The sequence below is a fragment of the Phoenix dactylifera genome, chromosome 5 (assembly GCF_051530095.1).
Source record: "Phoenix dactylifera cultivar Ajwa chromosome 5, Ajwa_hap1_PhDact_Kaust_v1.1, whole genome shotgun sequence".
Classification (NCBI taxonomy): Eukaryota; Viridiplantae; Streptophyta; class Magnoliopsida; order Arecales; family Arecaceae; genus Phoenix; species Phoenix dactylifera.
The window spans coordinates 38,053,907-38,071,242 of NC_143194.1; the positions used below are offsets into that span (position 1 = coordinate 38,053,907).

General features: G+C 37.6%; 1 protein-coding gene across 1 annotated transcript; it reads left to right on the plus strand.

Annotated features, from left to right (window-relative positions):
• The first annotated feature begins 227 nt into the window (after positions 1-227).
• RH39 lies at positions 228-10,839 on the plus strand. The gene is made up of 9 exons (XM_008795264.6): positions 228-902; positions 1,569-1,664; positions 1,749-1,937; positions 2,061-2,201; positions 2,494-2,634; positions 5,245-5,387; positions 8,561-8,690; positions 8,792-8,840; positions 10,029-10,839. Exons 1-9 carry the CDS (start codon positions 387-389, stop codon positions 10,445-10,447), a joined length of 1,824 nt encoding a protein of 607 aa, XP_008793486.4. The 5' UTR covers positions 228-386; the 3' UTR covers positions 10,448-10,839.
• The last annotated feature ends 6,497 nt before the right edge of the window (positions 10,840-17,336 follow it).

The following is a 17,336-nucleotide window of genomic DNA, read 5'->3' on the forward strand; positions in this document are numbered from 1 at the left end:
CCAATTGAGAAATGAGATCGACACAAATTAGCTAGAAAATAAAAATATATAAATAAATTATATATTATATTATTTTAATTATTATTATATATAATAGATAATTGTTTAATTCATATAAGAATGGCGTGTATTCCTACCGTAAAATTAAAATATAACAATGAAATAAAAGTCTTAAATGATATTAAATTTTTACTATATCTTTCAAACAAACTGTTAGCATGCTGCTCAAGCTTGGGCCGAAATTAACACCACGCCGCGGTAGCAAACTTGGAATACCGTATACCGGATAGCATAGCACCCTTACATATGAATATCCAACAATCCACGCCCTCCCTGGATTCAAGAACCCCACCCCATCCAACCGGCGGGTCTCGGTGACAGCAGCTATGGCCGGCGGCGGAGGGACCGGAAGAGCCCTCCTCTCCCTCTCCTTCTCCTCCTCCTCCGTCCTCTTCTCCCGCACCCTCTTCTCCTCCGCCCGAGCCCGCCCCTCGCTGCCTAGGGTTTATCTACGGTCTAATCGGACCCGCTGCCTCTCCACCGGGCCCGCCGCCGAGGCCGAGCAGGACACGCAGTCCCTCCGGAAATCCCTCCTCCTAGAGCGCCTTCGGGTCAGGCACCTCAAAGACACTGCCAAGAGAACGCCCTCTTCCCCTGCTTCCCTGGCTCCTGTTACCGCACCCGTCGAGAAGAAGAAGGAGAAGAAGAGCGTGATGGCTTCAAGCTTCGAGGAGCTGGGTCTCGGCGAGGAGGTGATGAGGGCCGCCAAGGAGATGGGGATCTCGGTGCCAACGGAGATCCAGTGCATCGGGGTGCCGGCGGTGCTCGAGGGGAGGAGCGTTGTCTTGGGCTCTCACACAGGGTCCGGGAAGACCCTGGCTTATATGCTGCCTATTGTTCAGGTCTTCCTGACCCGTCTATCTTTTTTTTATTTACGGATTTTGAGTTTCAGCCAAGTTAACATGCATGAGTTTCTTGAACTTTTTTTTTACCTCGACGTGTCTGATAAAAGAATTAGTCTTGCTGTGGTTTAATTAGTATAATCATCAGAGAAATCCATTTCTTGGCTCTTGTTTCCGTTATACTTACAATTTTTGATTTGGGGGTTTCACATGTTGAGTTCTTGTTTCAAGTCCGCCATTGATTTGTTTGATAAAATAGTATCTTGCTGTTGTTTAAGAGGTCTTTGTGTCTCTGAGCATTCATTTATAATCTTTGATGATCCTTAATTTAAAGGATTGATAAGACTATTCTCTTTTTGTTCGTACCATGAGATTAGCATGTTTTCTTTCTGATACAAAGGCCACAACCTATTTGATAACCCCAATGTTCATTGGAAGTTTAAAGAGTTTTAGAAAACAATTCTTGTATTAGATATTTCACGGGTAATTTATCTGATGCAGAGCTGTTATTATTATTATTTTACATCCTCTTTAGGACATATTTTGGCTAACATGCTGCATATTTAAATTCTGTATACCAGAATAGAACTGCTTTCACGTTTTGTGGGCCACATATTTGGTTGGATTAATCTGAAAAATACTTAAATTGAGCTAACTGTTCTGCAGCTAATGAGGCGTGATGAAGCCTTGTCAGGCATGCTGATGAAACCGAGGCGTCCTAGAGCAGTTGTGCTTTGTCCCACAAGGGAGCTATGTGAGCAGGTTGGGAATGCTTTTCAAAGTTTGTGCCTCAATATATAATAGACTATGCACTGGAAAGGAATAAACTATGGGGTAAAATTGCAGGTCTTCCATGTTGCGAAGTCTATAGGTCACCATGCACGATTTCGGTCGACCATGATAAGCGGAGGTGGCCGTTTAAGACCTCAAGAAGATTCACTAAATACTCCAATTGATATGGTTGTTGGGACCCCTGGAAGGGTTCTGCAGCATATTGAGGATGGGAACATGGTTTATGGGGATATCAAGTACTTGGTGGGTTATATTTACGACTCATAACAACTCCTTTGATTTTTTATCTCGGAACTGGTGTGCAATCTAAATATGTTTTCATGAATGCTGTTGACTAGTAAGTGGAATTGGCATTATGCATGACAGGTTTTGGATGAGGCAGATACGATGTTTGATCGAGGTTTTGGTCCTGACATCCGCAAGTTTCTTGGTCCATTAAAGAACCGTGCAGCAAAACCTGGTGACCATGGATTTCAAACTGTTTTGGTTGCTGCAACCATGACGAAGGTTATTCCAAATTTTAGTTGAAACTTAACACTCTTCCTTGCATATTTCTAAAACCAAGGGCTATTTATTGTAGTCATATGCTTCTGCCTTTTGTGTGATTCCATCATATTCATTTGAAAGCCTCTGATCACTCTAGGGTGTTTGTTATGGCACAATGATGTTATATTCTCAGCCCATGGCTTGTCATAAAAAGTTAGCAGTCAACTAATGAAACTGATTCCGCACCCCCCCCCCCTCTCTAATTCACATTCTTCTTTTTAACTGGGATCCTTGACCTGTCAATGCGTTGCAGGCAGTGCAAAAACTGATTGATGAGGAATTTCAAGGAATAATCCATTTGCATACATCCACTTTGCACAAGAAAGTTGCATCTGCAAGGCATGATTTTATCAAACTTTCTGGTGTTGAAAACAAGCTGGACGCTCTTCAGCAGGTCAGACTTTCAGACAATTTAATGTGCTTTTATTTTTATTAACATACTTGTGAATCGGTAATCTTGTCCGTATACAAACATGTGGATGGTTGAACATAGTACCTCTTAAATTCAGCTAAGTTATATTATTGAGATCAACATGCCTAGTTTTGCTAATTCTTCTGATTTATGAATTTGGACATATCTAGGAATTTGTCGGTGCCACTTAACTCCATACAAAGGATGCAATCATGTTAATTACCATGTTGTCTTACCATATATAATATGCGCGAGATATATGCTATGCCTTAATGCCCAACTTTTGCCATTGGTTGCTTGAAATATGAGCAGAGAAAATTATTTTGGTCTTAAGAATTGGGATAAAGAATTAATAACTGTATTTAATAATTGTGCTCAATATTAAATTGATTATATTTTAAGGTCTTCTAATCTAATTAATATATATCTCTAAAAATATATATGTGATTAATTGTAGCTGTATGTTGAACCGGGTATTATATCGCGTGTACCGACACCGTAAATAGGATGATATCAGTATGAGGTTCGTTTCCAAGATGACGAACCTTGATATTACCTGTACTAAAAATTTTCTTAGTAGAAAGAATTATATTATGATTATTTATTGAAATACTCTCATTTTAGTTTTGATATACAAGACACAAAATAGTTACGAATATAATGATTAGCTTCTTACACAACTTGATAATTATCTCGTGTTGTTTACATATCAATTGCCTGCTGTTGTTTTTTACTTGTTACCTTTGTGCTCTATGCTCTTGTCAGATGATACGGGGACAATGTTGCACATTTTCTTTTGGTGGAGATATTGGTGTTTTTGCTCCATGCGCGAAACTTAATTTTCCAACCAAATTTTAGAGTTTTTCAGTATTTCACATGTCAACAATCTGTACAACTTTCTGCTGCATGTTACTTTTGGCGCGAAGATGTTTGTAGGCCCCCAATTTGTTTTTTTCATATGAGAATGAAAAGTTCTATCTAGATCTAATGTGCTGTTAGAAGTGTGGAAGGTTATTTTTAATTAAGAAAAAGGTTAATTAGGTATTGTCAACTTAACAGAAGAAACATAATTATTTGTATTGTTGAGAATTGAATAAACATAAAGTTATGCATCTAGCTCTCTTGATACGCTGTCTATCTTTGTGTTTCCTTCTACTTTTGGTGCCCTCTTTGGGATATGACTTTAAAAGATGAAGATTAGATGAAGTTTTACTAATGTTGCCTTTACAGCATTTTTATCAAGAAAGAGACCTTATCTTACTAAAGGATTCCCAACACAAGACAATTGTACCTAAGCATTCGGGATTGGGTTGGCTCTAAGCTCCATATTGAAGGCCAAAAATGCTGGCTTGAACCTGACCTGGATTGGCTCCTACAGCCCAAACCTCAGACCAATTCAGCTTAATCCGGATCATTCGAGGGTGAGTGCGGTGGCCATGTCAGGGAGGCATGCAAAGGGAAGGAAAGAGATGGCCAGTGGACGAAGGAGGTGGGTGAAGCGAGATGGAGAGAGAGATAGAGTGACGGGAACTTGATGAGATCTTCAATATAAAAGAAGAGGAGGGAGGAGGCAAGAGGTTGTGGTGAGGTGGACGGAGTGAGAGGAAGGGGATTAGGACGAGATGGATTGGGAAAGCGAAAGGCAGCTTTTTGTTATGTATAATTTCAAGATGGGCCTATATAATTTGGACCAGCCTAGGCCTGAGGGGAATTTCCATTGGCTCAAAATTCCTAGCCAATGCTCGGGCCCCAGGCCCGCCCAAATCAGGCTGTGCTGGGATGGGTTTGGCAGGTTGGACTGAAAATGCTTAAGTCTGATGATAATATTGGGATGGAGTATTTTAGAGAAATGTGGTTTTCTAATGCAAATATCTTTATTAATCTGCTAATAACGCCTTAGTATTTTGACATTGTCTTTTGCAAGATTTTTGAACTTGGAGATTGTGACTTTGTAGGATCCTTGGCATTAAAGGTCTGAATAGAAGAGGGAAAGAATTGAAAACTAGGAAGACATGTATCTAATAACTAGAAACTAGTTTTAGTTATTCAAGTTTGAAATTCACGCTTTCATACGAAGCTTACAAGCCACCCAATTTTCAAAAACTTATGTAGTTTTTCCTGCCCACGAAATCCATAATCATACTTTAATATTAGGATTACACTAAACTATAGATGCTAGCCAAAAATTTAGAACATAATATTCAAAATATTCAAGTTATGCTTATAGCAAGGGTTGATTAATGATACCCTTGCTGGTACTATACAATATCATACCGACACCTCGTACAATGCTTGGTGCCGGCACAACAAAATTGAGATGATGTACCACTTGTTGACATGGACTAGGAGCATCCCAGTACTTGTGCCTAACTAGTATTGCATGGTATTGCTTGTATAGACTGATACACTTTGGTACTCAAATTCTAGGCTTATAATGTATCTATATTTGGTTCCTTAATTCTAGTCCATCTGCAATCCTTGCATTTGGTGTCGACCATTTTTTGCATTGACGATGAATGCTTAAATATCAGAAAGTATGGCGCTTTCCAACATGCAAACTTTCTGAAAATAATGTGTCATGAGTCATGGCAGGTTCTTGAGCCAAGTCTGGCAAAGGGAAATAGGGTGATGGTGTTCTGCAATACACTGAATTCAAGTCGTGCCGTGGATCATTTTCTAACTGAAAACCAGATATTCACGGTAAATTACCATGGGGAGGTGCCAGCAGAGGAAAGGTTAGTTGATCGGTTCTGGTTACTGTATATTACTGTGGTGCAGTTTGCTGGTAGTTGAAAAAGAATTGTGACTTTATATTGAACATTAAATTATCAATACTGGTTGTACGCTACTAATAAATGATTCCATTCGTAAGCCCATTTATTCAAAGTTTGTTTTCATTATTTAGCTGTGCACAAAGGTAATCTTTGGTAGATACATGTGACATCTTGGAAAAATGCCTATGTTGCCCCATGGTAATGCTAGATTTCAGTTCCAGTTCAAGTTGCTGAGTGATACTACTTGATATTGCATTTTTTTTTGATCAATCTCAATCTTCCAATAGCTATTGCTAATTAGTTTGATGATGCAATTTCATATTACTGACAGAGTGCATGCCCATGACATCTCTGGAGCAAGGATCTAGGTCCCATTGAAATGGGACGATATCCTTGGTGCCGTGCCTTCCGATAAGAAAACATGACTGAGATGGGTATGGGACAGTGGTTCTCTCTCCTGACTGTCCCGGCCCATCTCACTTGTCTTAGTTGCGCTCGCATTTGGGATGGTTGGGACAAAAACGGTTTTTTTTTTTTAAAGTTTTGTTCTTGTTGTTACTTAGGGGTGGATCTAAAGGGGTTGGTGGGGACCATGGCTCTCCAAGTATTGGGAAAAGTACCTTAATAATCTGCCTTTCTCAAGTATATTTTCCAAAATTCCTATTTACTTGGAATCTGGAATCCCCCCCCTCCCCCCACACGCACACACTCATCTTTTTTCCCAAAATACCAGCGGCTTATCCTGCTTTCCTAAATTTCTGCATTCTTTTTCCCAAAATACCAACCGGCTTATCCCACTTTCCTAAATTTCCGCATCTCAAAATTTTGCATGCCATATTTTGAATTTCTAAATAAATAATGCTTTAGGCTTTTCTCAAAATTTTTTGTGAGAATCCAAATAAAAGTTTTATAAAAAATCGACTAAATTAGGATCACCAACCAACACCTTAATTGGAGGATTTATCGGAGGATTTATCCACATGTGAGTAGAGGGTGGATTTGGAAATATACTAATTGCTTACAATGTTAATTATGAGAAGGCCACAACCATCATGGCTCCACAATCTACCTCTGATAGAGCTACACAACTTTTTCTCTCATTTTTTTTATAGTCCAGCGACTCCTAGCATTAACTTGGCTTTGTCCTTCTTATCCTCTAATCTGTTTATATCTTTTCTACTACATCAATCCGATAGATAGAACATAATTTTATCACTCAAAGCAAGTTATTCCTTTCTCTTTTGTTTACTATTTCTTTTATATTAAATTACACACACACACATATCTTTCAAAGAAAATATGCAACTACACAATCTATTGGTTGTTGTCTATTGCTATTTTTCATTTTGAATTTGTCGAATATAACTTTCAAGTCTTGATTAAATCCTTTTAATACTTTTATCCCTGTTATCAATGAAGTGATGAGGTTATTTGTGTATTTCAAGATCTGGGAACAATTATTTGGAAGTATAACCATTTAAATTCGAAAGAAGAAAATTGATTCATTTGTAAAAATATGTATGCCATATATAATATACTGTATTATTAGCTAGGAGTCTAATTTTCTTTGTGTTTGATGAAACAATACCAAATAATTGTTTATTATTTTATAAAATTGAAATATTATTGATATATGTATTATGTCCTCCCAACCCCCAAAATCCCTGTTACTACTAACTATTTTGAACCATCCGACCGTATTGTCTTGTTGTCTCAGTACCATTACTGTTCCAGGAGCAAACCAAGACAGGGCCCAGTACCAAGATTTAAACCCTTATTTTGGAGTGATTTCTTGCATGGAACTTCATATCTATTGTCTGGACTATCATCAATGAATGATAACTAAAGATTTAGTGATAAACCTGAATTATTTAAGTTAAAAAAAATAGAGTGATTTCTGCCTTAGCTAAAAAGGAATGTTATAAAGTTAAAAATATAGAATAAATTTATTGAATATTTATGGAACCTTCAAAACATTAAGTGCACATGTACTTAAAGTAAGGAAATAAGTTTAGAAAAAATGCACAACTTAGACTGATACATAGGATTTTCATTTAACAGTAAGAGAAGATATATTCAGATGCAAACGTGAATTATTTAAGTAGCCAACAATGTTGATGCAGGACAGGGCCTAAATGGGCTATTTATATGTAACCCTAAATAGGTATCAAGCTATAGAATACTTACGACACAAATAAATGAAATAAAAGCCAGCTATATGCACATTGTGGAGGGGAAGTGATTGACAGACAAGTTGTTGCTGGACGTAACCTAGTGTCCTTAATAGCTTGCCTTGTTAGACTTCCTAACTGGCAGTTATATCAGCATCAGTGGTTTAAAGGATCACTTGAGCATTCACACTTTCACTTGGCGACTTCCTAAAAAATTTGCACTTCTGCTTTCATCACTTGCCATATCTGTGATCTCTAATTGCTAATCATGCTTTATGTAGCTACAGTGAGAGTTTTCTTGGCTCACTTTTAGGTCTTCTTTAAAACCAAAAATCATTCAGATGCCTTTTATTTCTTTTTGAGCTTGCACCAAGTATTTCCTTTTCATATTCTGTACTTGTGCACCATATCAGTATTTTTTTAAAAAAATTTATAAGTAATACTTGTTCCCTTCAATTTCTTTGCTAGTATACTACTTTTAGTCCTTTCCCTTCTCTGAACTCGCTGCGCATGTTATGATTGTTCCCTTCCTTCTTATGCTTAACTCCTGCTTGTGCGTCTATCATGATTTTAAGTAAGTGCAGCAAGATCTGTTCTATATAGAGAATAGCACACACACACACACACACACACATATATATATATATATATATATATATATATATATATATATAGATATGTCTATGATACTATGACAACATCCATATCAATTCTTTTATCTTTTTGCTGCAAGTTTGCCAAAGGATCATACCATAATGTCTATGATATGTTTTGTATGTGTAGTTGCTTAGGTTTTTTTTTTTTTTTTAAAGTATATAACTGGTGTAAAGTTTTCTTAAAATATTATGCTCATTATATTATTTAAAGAAGAGATATTCACTATATTACCTAAAGAGGACATTTTCACAATTGAGATTTTAAGGTATCAAAAATATTTATCAAGAAATATGTTTTTGATGCCAGAGTTGAAAACCTGAAAAAGTTTAAGAGTGAAGAAGGGGATTGCCCAACATTGGTGTGCACAGACTTGGCTGCAAGAGGACTTGATTTAGATGTCGACCATGTTATCATGTTCGACTTTCCACTGAATTCTGTGGGTGCTGCTTTTCTTCTTGACTCTTAGATCCACAATTTTTACTAGTTTTTACTCTCCTTAGCTTTGAGCTTGAATTATTCATTCTTATGTGATTCTAGATTGATTACCTCCATCGTACTGGAAGAACTGCTCGGATGGGTGCCAAAGGTCTGCTTATGTGAAATGTGTTTATCTATTTTTTCACATGCCATTAATTGCATTATATACTGAGCTAAACTATGTTTCTTTTTTTTTTTTTTTTGCATATGAATGATACTTTGTTCAACTTTTGCAACTGTAGATATGATGTCAACAAATGTTCTTACTCTTTTTTTTGTTGATCTTCTGTTTCTGAAGTTCTGATTTAATGCCTTCACCGAATTCTCTTCTTCTTTCCTTCTCTCTTCATGAACTAGAGCTTAGATTTCTTGTTACTGATTTAGAAGTTTGATAAGTTGTCTTGATTTTTTTAGAGTGGAGATGTGGAAATCCACAGGGGGGGGAGGGGGGGGGGGAGTGAAGAGAAAGTGATACCCTCAAATTTAACACCTGATTTTTAGTGATGTTTGTAGAGATACTCTCCAAGTAGAAAATACTGACATGTTCTAATGTTTGATTACTCAGTTCTATCGGTTTATGTTTTTGTATTAAATTTTTTGACTTGAATACCATATCAAATATCAAATCCACACTGTGTGAATTTAAGGCTTGCATTAATGAACTTGACATTGGTGTTAAATTCACGAGCATTCCTGATATAGGCAACCTCTTAATGCTTTATTAGATATTTTCTGATTTTCTGCATCTTGTGTTATGCAATTTCTTTTTGATGTTTTCTATGAGTTTTGGTGTAGATTAACCAAAATGATTTTGTTTTGGATGGAGCATTTATTTCCTGGCTGACCTGAATTGGCTCATAAACCACGATTTTTAAACTTTTTGATTGGCAACCATACCTTCATCTTTTGGAGGGACCTTGTTTTTCATCTTTTGGCTTATTAATTTATGTCAGTAATAAAAAACTAAGCAATACCATCGTGAATGGTCATCTCAACTTACACGTATGATGAGATTGATGGGGTACAAAAAAATGGAAGTAAAAGAAATTATGTATCAATGTTTCCTCTTTGTTTAATTGGATGGGCCACCATTGCGGAGATGTGCTTCTGCATGTAGTTGTTGTGATTGTTATATTTATTTTTTTTAGCCATTTCTGTAATTTTTCATCTCCTGTGCTGACATGTTCTTGAAACAGAGATGATAGTTAACAGGATTATGTTGACATTATCTTTTTATATTATCCTTCTCTACGATTCCGCTGGGTATTCTTATTGTTTTACAAATTTCCTCATGCAGGCAAAGTAACAAGCCTTGTTGCAAAGAAAAATCTTCCTTTAGCAACTCGAATTGAAGAAGCCATCAAGAAAAATGAGAGCCTGGAATCTCTTAATGTAAACAATGTCAGAAGGGATACCGCCAAGTCAATACCGGTGGATCGAAAGGGAAAGAACTCTAGCATTATAAAAGCTGCAAACAAGAAGAGCAAAGTTGGGAGAAAAGCAACCATAACAGGTAAAAAATCAGCACCCACTAAGGCAAGAAAGAGTGCTGCACTTAAAAGGCCAATAAAATCTCTTGCTACTAGTGGTGGAAAGAGAGAATCCTTAAAGGGTAAAAACTCTCAAACTGCGAAGGCTGCTGCTGCGAAGCTCAGCATTGTTGGATTCAGGGGGCGCAGTTCCTCTAGAAAAAAGGAATCACTAAGACCAAGTTGATGTATCATGGGTGACGCATTTAGGAATGTACCCACTGTAAATGCTGCATACCGGAGCTTCTTGGACGAGTGTTTTTTCCCCACCCTTGAGAAAATCGTATTCATGTAAGATCCAAACTCAGGACACGGACCCTGAGAGATTGAAACTTAGAACTCTCCTTTCTCTTGCCTCCTGCTTACTCTCCCCCCATCTCAGGCTCAACGAAGGATGGTGGAGGGCTTATGGCATGGTCCTTTGGGCTTCATCACCCAGGTTGTAGAATTTTGCCTATTTCATATCCTTCCTTTAAAAAAAAATCATTTTTTTTTTAAGTTCTAGTTAAATTTGTAATCTTGCCTATTTCATTGATATAATTGATCACCGTGGCTTTGGTTTTGGTTTCTGGCAAGAAATTTCAATCACTGAAGAAGGTTCTAAAATATTTTTGGTTTATTATTATTATTATTATTATTACTATTATTTTTTTGGGGTGGGGTACGTAAGGAGTTTGTTTTATATCATAAAAAACTATGGGACGCGCTGTAGAGCTCATGCATGGCTCGTGCAACGTCCAACGGGCCGCTGTACAAGAGCCTTACCAGATCAATCGAACTATAGAAGAAATCCCTACGACAGAAACTGGACAGACAGGAGGCCTCAACATACTGGATTGAGAGATGTGAAGTCAAGATTTTTATTAAATAAAAAACGACCCTACATTGTGGATTCAGCGTGAAAAATCAACACTTTTAGTGAATAGGACCCTTCAGCCTTCCTCGTTCTTTTCTTTCTTTCTTTTTTGTCTTTTTTTAAAAAAGTTTTTAGGTTAATGCCGACCAGTGGCGAAACCTTTGGTCTCTTGGTTTGTTTGGAAATTTCAATAATTCAAATGTAACCAGTATTAATTACGATCAGGTTTCAGTGTTGAATTCTTCCAATACATTTCAGTCAGTTACAAGCGGTGGTTTTTTGTTTTGGTTTTTGCTATGTCAAGATCCTCATGAGTTCAGCGTTGGAATTGTTGGGTAAATGAATAGATATTTTCATTATGGAATGAAGTTCTATAAGGTATCATTTGTCACTTCAGGGCTTTCGGTTTCCATCCTTCCCCTCCGTTTCTATAAGGTATTAAAAAACGGCTGAAAAAGGGTACAGCGATGGTCTCTTATCACTGCCTCGTTCTCATTGGACCGAGTAGCTGGCGGAGAATGCCGACCGCACACCTGCGCGTTTGGTTCGCGGGGAAAAAAAAAGGTGAGGTGGATAGAAAAATAAAAAAAAATATTTTTTATTTGATTAGAATGTTTAAAAAAGAGATAGAAAAATAGTATTTTTATGAAAATAAATTTTTAAATTTTATAAAAAAATTATGAAGAACATAAAAAAACTACTTTTTCACCGGTTAGAAATTAATTTTCTTTCCAAAAATATTTTTAAATTATTAAAATCTATGGATAAAGTTGTACTTTTTATTAAGAGTATAATAGGGCTTTTATGTAACTATTTTAGAAAAATAAATGCTCAATCAAATATAAATTATTCTGAAATATATATATATATATATATTTTTGATCAACCAAACATGCCATTATACCATCTGCAAAAGAAGTTTCATTGATGACATTATACCCTCTGCAAAAGCAGAATCTGAACAACGGCTTGAGAGAGAGCGTTTGAATCTGAGTTCTTTTACAGAAAGAGACCCAAGCATTGTCACAATGCTTGGGTACTAGGACAGAAATGGGCAATTTCTTGTTTTTATTTGATGAGAGTAAGAAATCTGAGTTCTTATTTGAGTACTGACGGTACTAGGACAGATCGTTTTGACGAACTGGATGGTTGATTTTTGTAATCAAGATAATTTCTGGTTTTTGGGAAATGGAAAAGAAAAGTGTCTGTAATTTTCTTCTCACAAATGAAGACCAGAGTCAGAGATGAAATCCAATCTAACCATTCTCCTGTAGCCCAGTTAATGATTTTCTAATGTATGTTGTGGCGCTACATTAGTTTCATCCACCGCAAAATGAGAGAATAATTGAGAGCTTTAAACATGGCAATTGCACGCTCGAAGCACAAACTTGTTACGGAAAAGGACTTTCAATCATTTGAGAGCGTATGTTGCATGAGGATGGCCAGGAGCAACAAGGTTTCCAGCAGAATCATAGGTGATGATGCCTGAGAAATCTGGGAGTTGGCATTTCTCTCCCATTAGTATGTTCTTCTGCCAGATACAATATTCATCAACTCCTGGCTGGACTTGTTGAACGCTTATAGCTGACTCAGAGCTCCGGCGCCGTGCAGCCATGAAGCAGCGCCAACGCCTGGAATGGGAAACGCAAGCCATTGCTGTGAGAGCACAGAGAAGCAGGAAGGTTGCTGCTGCTCCAAACCTTGCTTTGGTTGTGTCCATGGTGTGCTTGTCGAAGAAAAGTTGGCGAGGCATTTGGGTTATTATTTTGGTGACGAACGAACATGACTTGCCGGGCTCTATGTATCTTCTCTCTATTTATGAAGGCATGTCGGCAGATGCCTGTGGAGTTGTTTCGGTTTGAGTCAAAGCTGATATGGAGTCGTTTGTGAGTAGCAGTCCAACTACTCAGTTGTAGTGTAGAAGTTGAAGAAGGGAGATTGGTTTCTGGGGTCTCAACCAAACCATGTATGGTTCGAGAGGAGTATGAATGTCCGAGTCTTTTTGAGTCCTTTACTCCGATTGGTATAGATTCTTTCTCCTAGCTTTTGTGTCTGCTATCAACTCCATATGTAGGAATCCTTCTGCGACCTATGCTGCGCTGAAGTAAAACTTCAAGTTAATAAAATTATGAAGTTAGAATAGACGAATGCAGTCTTATATATATATGAAGCAAGATGGGGTTAATGTTCAATGTTGATGGTTAAGATCATGTTCAAGCTTGAAGAGGGAGAAAAGAAGTGAATGTCGAGAGAAAGAGAGTTAAACTGTGGTATCAGCTATGATGGCGTGGCAGACCATAGGTGAGAAACCCTGGAGTTCTGATTCTTTGAAGAAGATGAAGACCACCAAGACTCTATGTAATATATATATACCGTAGAAGCATCACAGATAAGGTTGCTGAGTATTAGTTGTCGAGTTTTGGACTCCAAGGCTTTTCTAATAACATGTATGTGCTTGCTATTATATTTTTATTTCCGCTGGTTTCGATTTAATTAGAAATTTAAAGGATTTTTTTTCTTCTTTTACGGAGCTATCGAGGGTTTAAGATAATAGGATGTGCTCTTTTTTTTTTTTTTTGGTACAACGGCTGCTCACACAGATCTTGCATGAGTACCGTCAGCAAAGTCATGAGAAAGAAGTTGGCGAAGAGGAGCAGTTACATAACTCTCCCAAAGGACCTCTCCCGAGTGTTGAGCAGCGAAGAGGGCAATTGAGTCCGTGGCTCCGTTCGCCTTCCGGTACACATGAGCGGCCTGGAAGGAGCCACAATCTCTCACCAGCCTGCGAATATCACAGAGTAACGGATGTCCATCCCCATACTTGTGCTCATTTCGTATCCACTCGACCACCATTGCAGAGTCTCCTTCAAGATAAATGTTATCCGCACCCAGAACATGCCTCGTATAGGTAATTAGGTATACCCTCTCATGCATCTCTCAGCTCCGCCCTAATGGTAGTCACATTGAAGGTGCGCTGCCCCCCAGCTGCAATTAGTCTTGAGTCATGACCTTTGATCACAAAGCCCACATCTCCACTGTCTCCGCTTGCGGACACATTATTGTCGAAGTTTATCTTGAGATGGCCAGGAGGTGGCGGCTCTCAAAGGACAAGGGCAAACCTAGATGCTGTAAAAGCGGAGTGGGAGTCCCAGATATTCCTAGCCATCCCAGTTAAAGTCGCCGTAGTAGCGTTGGTGATCTCAGCAACATGAAGATGAGCTTTGTCCACTATAGTCCTCGGGGGCGCCTTTTTGTTTTTAAAGAGACAGCATTTATGTCTGGTCAGATATGATGGGCCAAATAGACACAAGTGATATCCCACTCGGCTGTGCTAGGTCTCCACATGGATAGAGTTTTAGATGGTTTTGATATGTTCTAGCATTGATTACATACTAGAAAAATTATAGTTTCATCTCCTCGATTTTGACGGATTTGCATTCATGCCTTCTTAAAGTTAAAAATTATTAATTGGATTCTTTAGGTTAGTATTTTACTCGATATGATCATGCAGCTTGTCCATCGTCCAACGTCCTTAGTGCAGCATACTATCCATCGTCCAACGTCCTTAGTGTGGCATATTAAATAACGAAGTTGCCCTCTCCCCTTTCAACCTTCCACAAAATCCTTCGACTAAGTCTCTTTGCCTCTTGCCTCAAAGGGTGGCTCTCTCTTTTTTCTTTTTTTTTTTTTTTTTGTTAGAACGGATGTATCATACAGTACGGGGTACAAATACATCCAAAGAAGTCAAAAAATAATAAGTCCCAGAGCGTACCTGATAACCTTCTCTCCCCTACCTAAAAAGTATCTCCGGAGTGGTTGGCTACAAAAGAGGCTACCCAATCCGCTGCCCTGTTGGTCTTTTTATACATATGCTTGGCTTGCAAGGCCATCCTACCACCAACCATCGCCCGGATATTCCTGAGCAGTGGGTGATAGTTGCTTAACCCTCCCGCGCTCTGCTGGATCCAGCTGATAACTGTTGCCAAGTCACCCTCAAGCAGTATAGCACATGATGACTCTCTTCAATGATGTTAGCTCTTTTCTACCAAATCCTTTGCAAAGTTCCAAAATGACCGAGCGAGTGCTAATGGTAGCTTTGGTGAGCTCGCTGATTGATCTGGCGCTGAGCTGGGTAGTGATCGATGAACTCGATCAAGGGCGCATGTTGAACCTGTCAAGCCGGAAGCCGGGGGTCGATTGCGATGGATTGGGATTGGTTACTCATTGCTCTTGTTGTTGCTAGCTTTTTGGCTACGTGACTACTTACTTGCGTTGAAACCTACTGGCTTTTTTGGCTATGCTACTTTGCTGCCAGCAGGATTGCTGCTACGACTACATGCACATCTAGTGTAGTGGCACTAGCAACGAGCTTGAGTTGACTCAATGAGATGCTGCATTGGTTCTGGAGGGGTGCTGGATCAAGATGGTGGTCACTTGCACGAAGGCGTTGCATGTGTTAAGGATATTTTAGTCCTTAAGTTATCATGTAGGGTGGATTGTTTTTTAAGATCATGTTAATGGAGATGAATGGTTAGATCATATTATGTCAATATACTCATTTAAAGGATCCCATTAAAAAATTTTGAAATTGAGAAGATGTGAATGCAAATTGGTCAAATTAGAGGAAGTGAAACAGTAATTTTTTCTTATATATATAATACATAATTTTGTCTGCCATACATGTAATAAATACTAAGGATAAACTAAATCTAGAGCCATAAGGTCTTCTTTCGTATCTCCAAATATATCCATATTAATTATCAACTAAAATTCAAAGTTATTAACAAGCTCTCGTTATACCCTTCCCCCTCCAAAATCCTGCGCGCGCGCGCGTCGTGTAATGTAGTGAAATGCTGGTTGCTATAATATTGTATAAAAATTAGGACTGTTCATAATATTGTAACAAGACGAAAGGAGAACAAGAAAGGTGGTATAAAGAGAATGCAAGAGAGCAAGAAGCAACAAGTAAAAGCCTTTAAGTTTACACAAGGCTTGCAAATATACTTTGTAATAATTATGAACTAATGAGATGATATACCAAGACTAATCCCACATAAGTGCAAGGATGAAACTGAAAACTGTGATTCTGAACTTTGACATGCGTTAAGATAACACCCTAGTACTCTATTTTCTTTTCATATCATTCAAATTAGGTTCAGTGGTTGACTCGAGATCCTCTACAGTCTGATATAAAGAGCTGTACATTCTTAAATAACCGCCATATCATTCGATTGCATAAACGGATGGCTATCAAACATCTAAGCGCAATACATCATATATAGCACGTAACTCATATATGTATATATATATATAGAGCCGAAAATTAGGTATGCAGGTCTTGTGTGAACTTAAGGCTATTACTTGTTGAGTTATGTGCAAGTATACTTTATAATAATTTTGAACTAGTGAGATCATATACCAAGACTAATCCCACATAAGAGCAAGGATGAAACTAAAAACTATAACTCTGAACTTTGACATGAGTCAAAGAAGATAACACCCTAATACTCTATTTTCCTTTTATATTATGCAAATTAGCTTCAATGGTTGACTCAGGATCCCCTACGGTCTGGTATAAAGAGTTGTACATTCTTAAATAGCCACCATATTATTTGATTGCATAAACAGATGGCCATCAAACATCTAAGAGTAATACATCATATATAGCACATAACTCATATATATATATATATATATATATATATAGAGAGAGAGAGAGAGAGAGAGAGAGAGCCCAAAATTAGGTATGCAAGTCTTGTGTGAACTTAAGGCTATTACTTGTTGAGTTACGTGCAAGTATACTTTATAATAATTTTGAACTAGTGAGATCATATACCAAGACTAATCCCACATAAGAGCAAGGATGAAACTAAAAACTATAATTCTGAACTTTGACATGAGTCAAAGAAGATAACACCCTAATACTCTATTTTCCTTTTATATTATGCAAATTAGCTTCAGCGGTTGACTCGGGATCCCCTACGGTCTGATATAAAGAGTTGTACATTCTTAAATAACCACCATATTATTTGATTGCATAAACAGATGGCCATCAAACATCTAAGAGCAATACATCTATATAGCACGTAACTCATATATATATATATATATATATATATATATATATATATATATATATATATATATATATATATATATATATATATATATATATATATATATATATATATATAGAGCCGAAAATTAGATATGCAAGCCT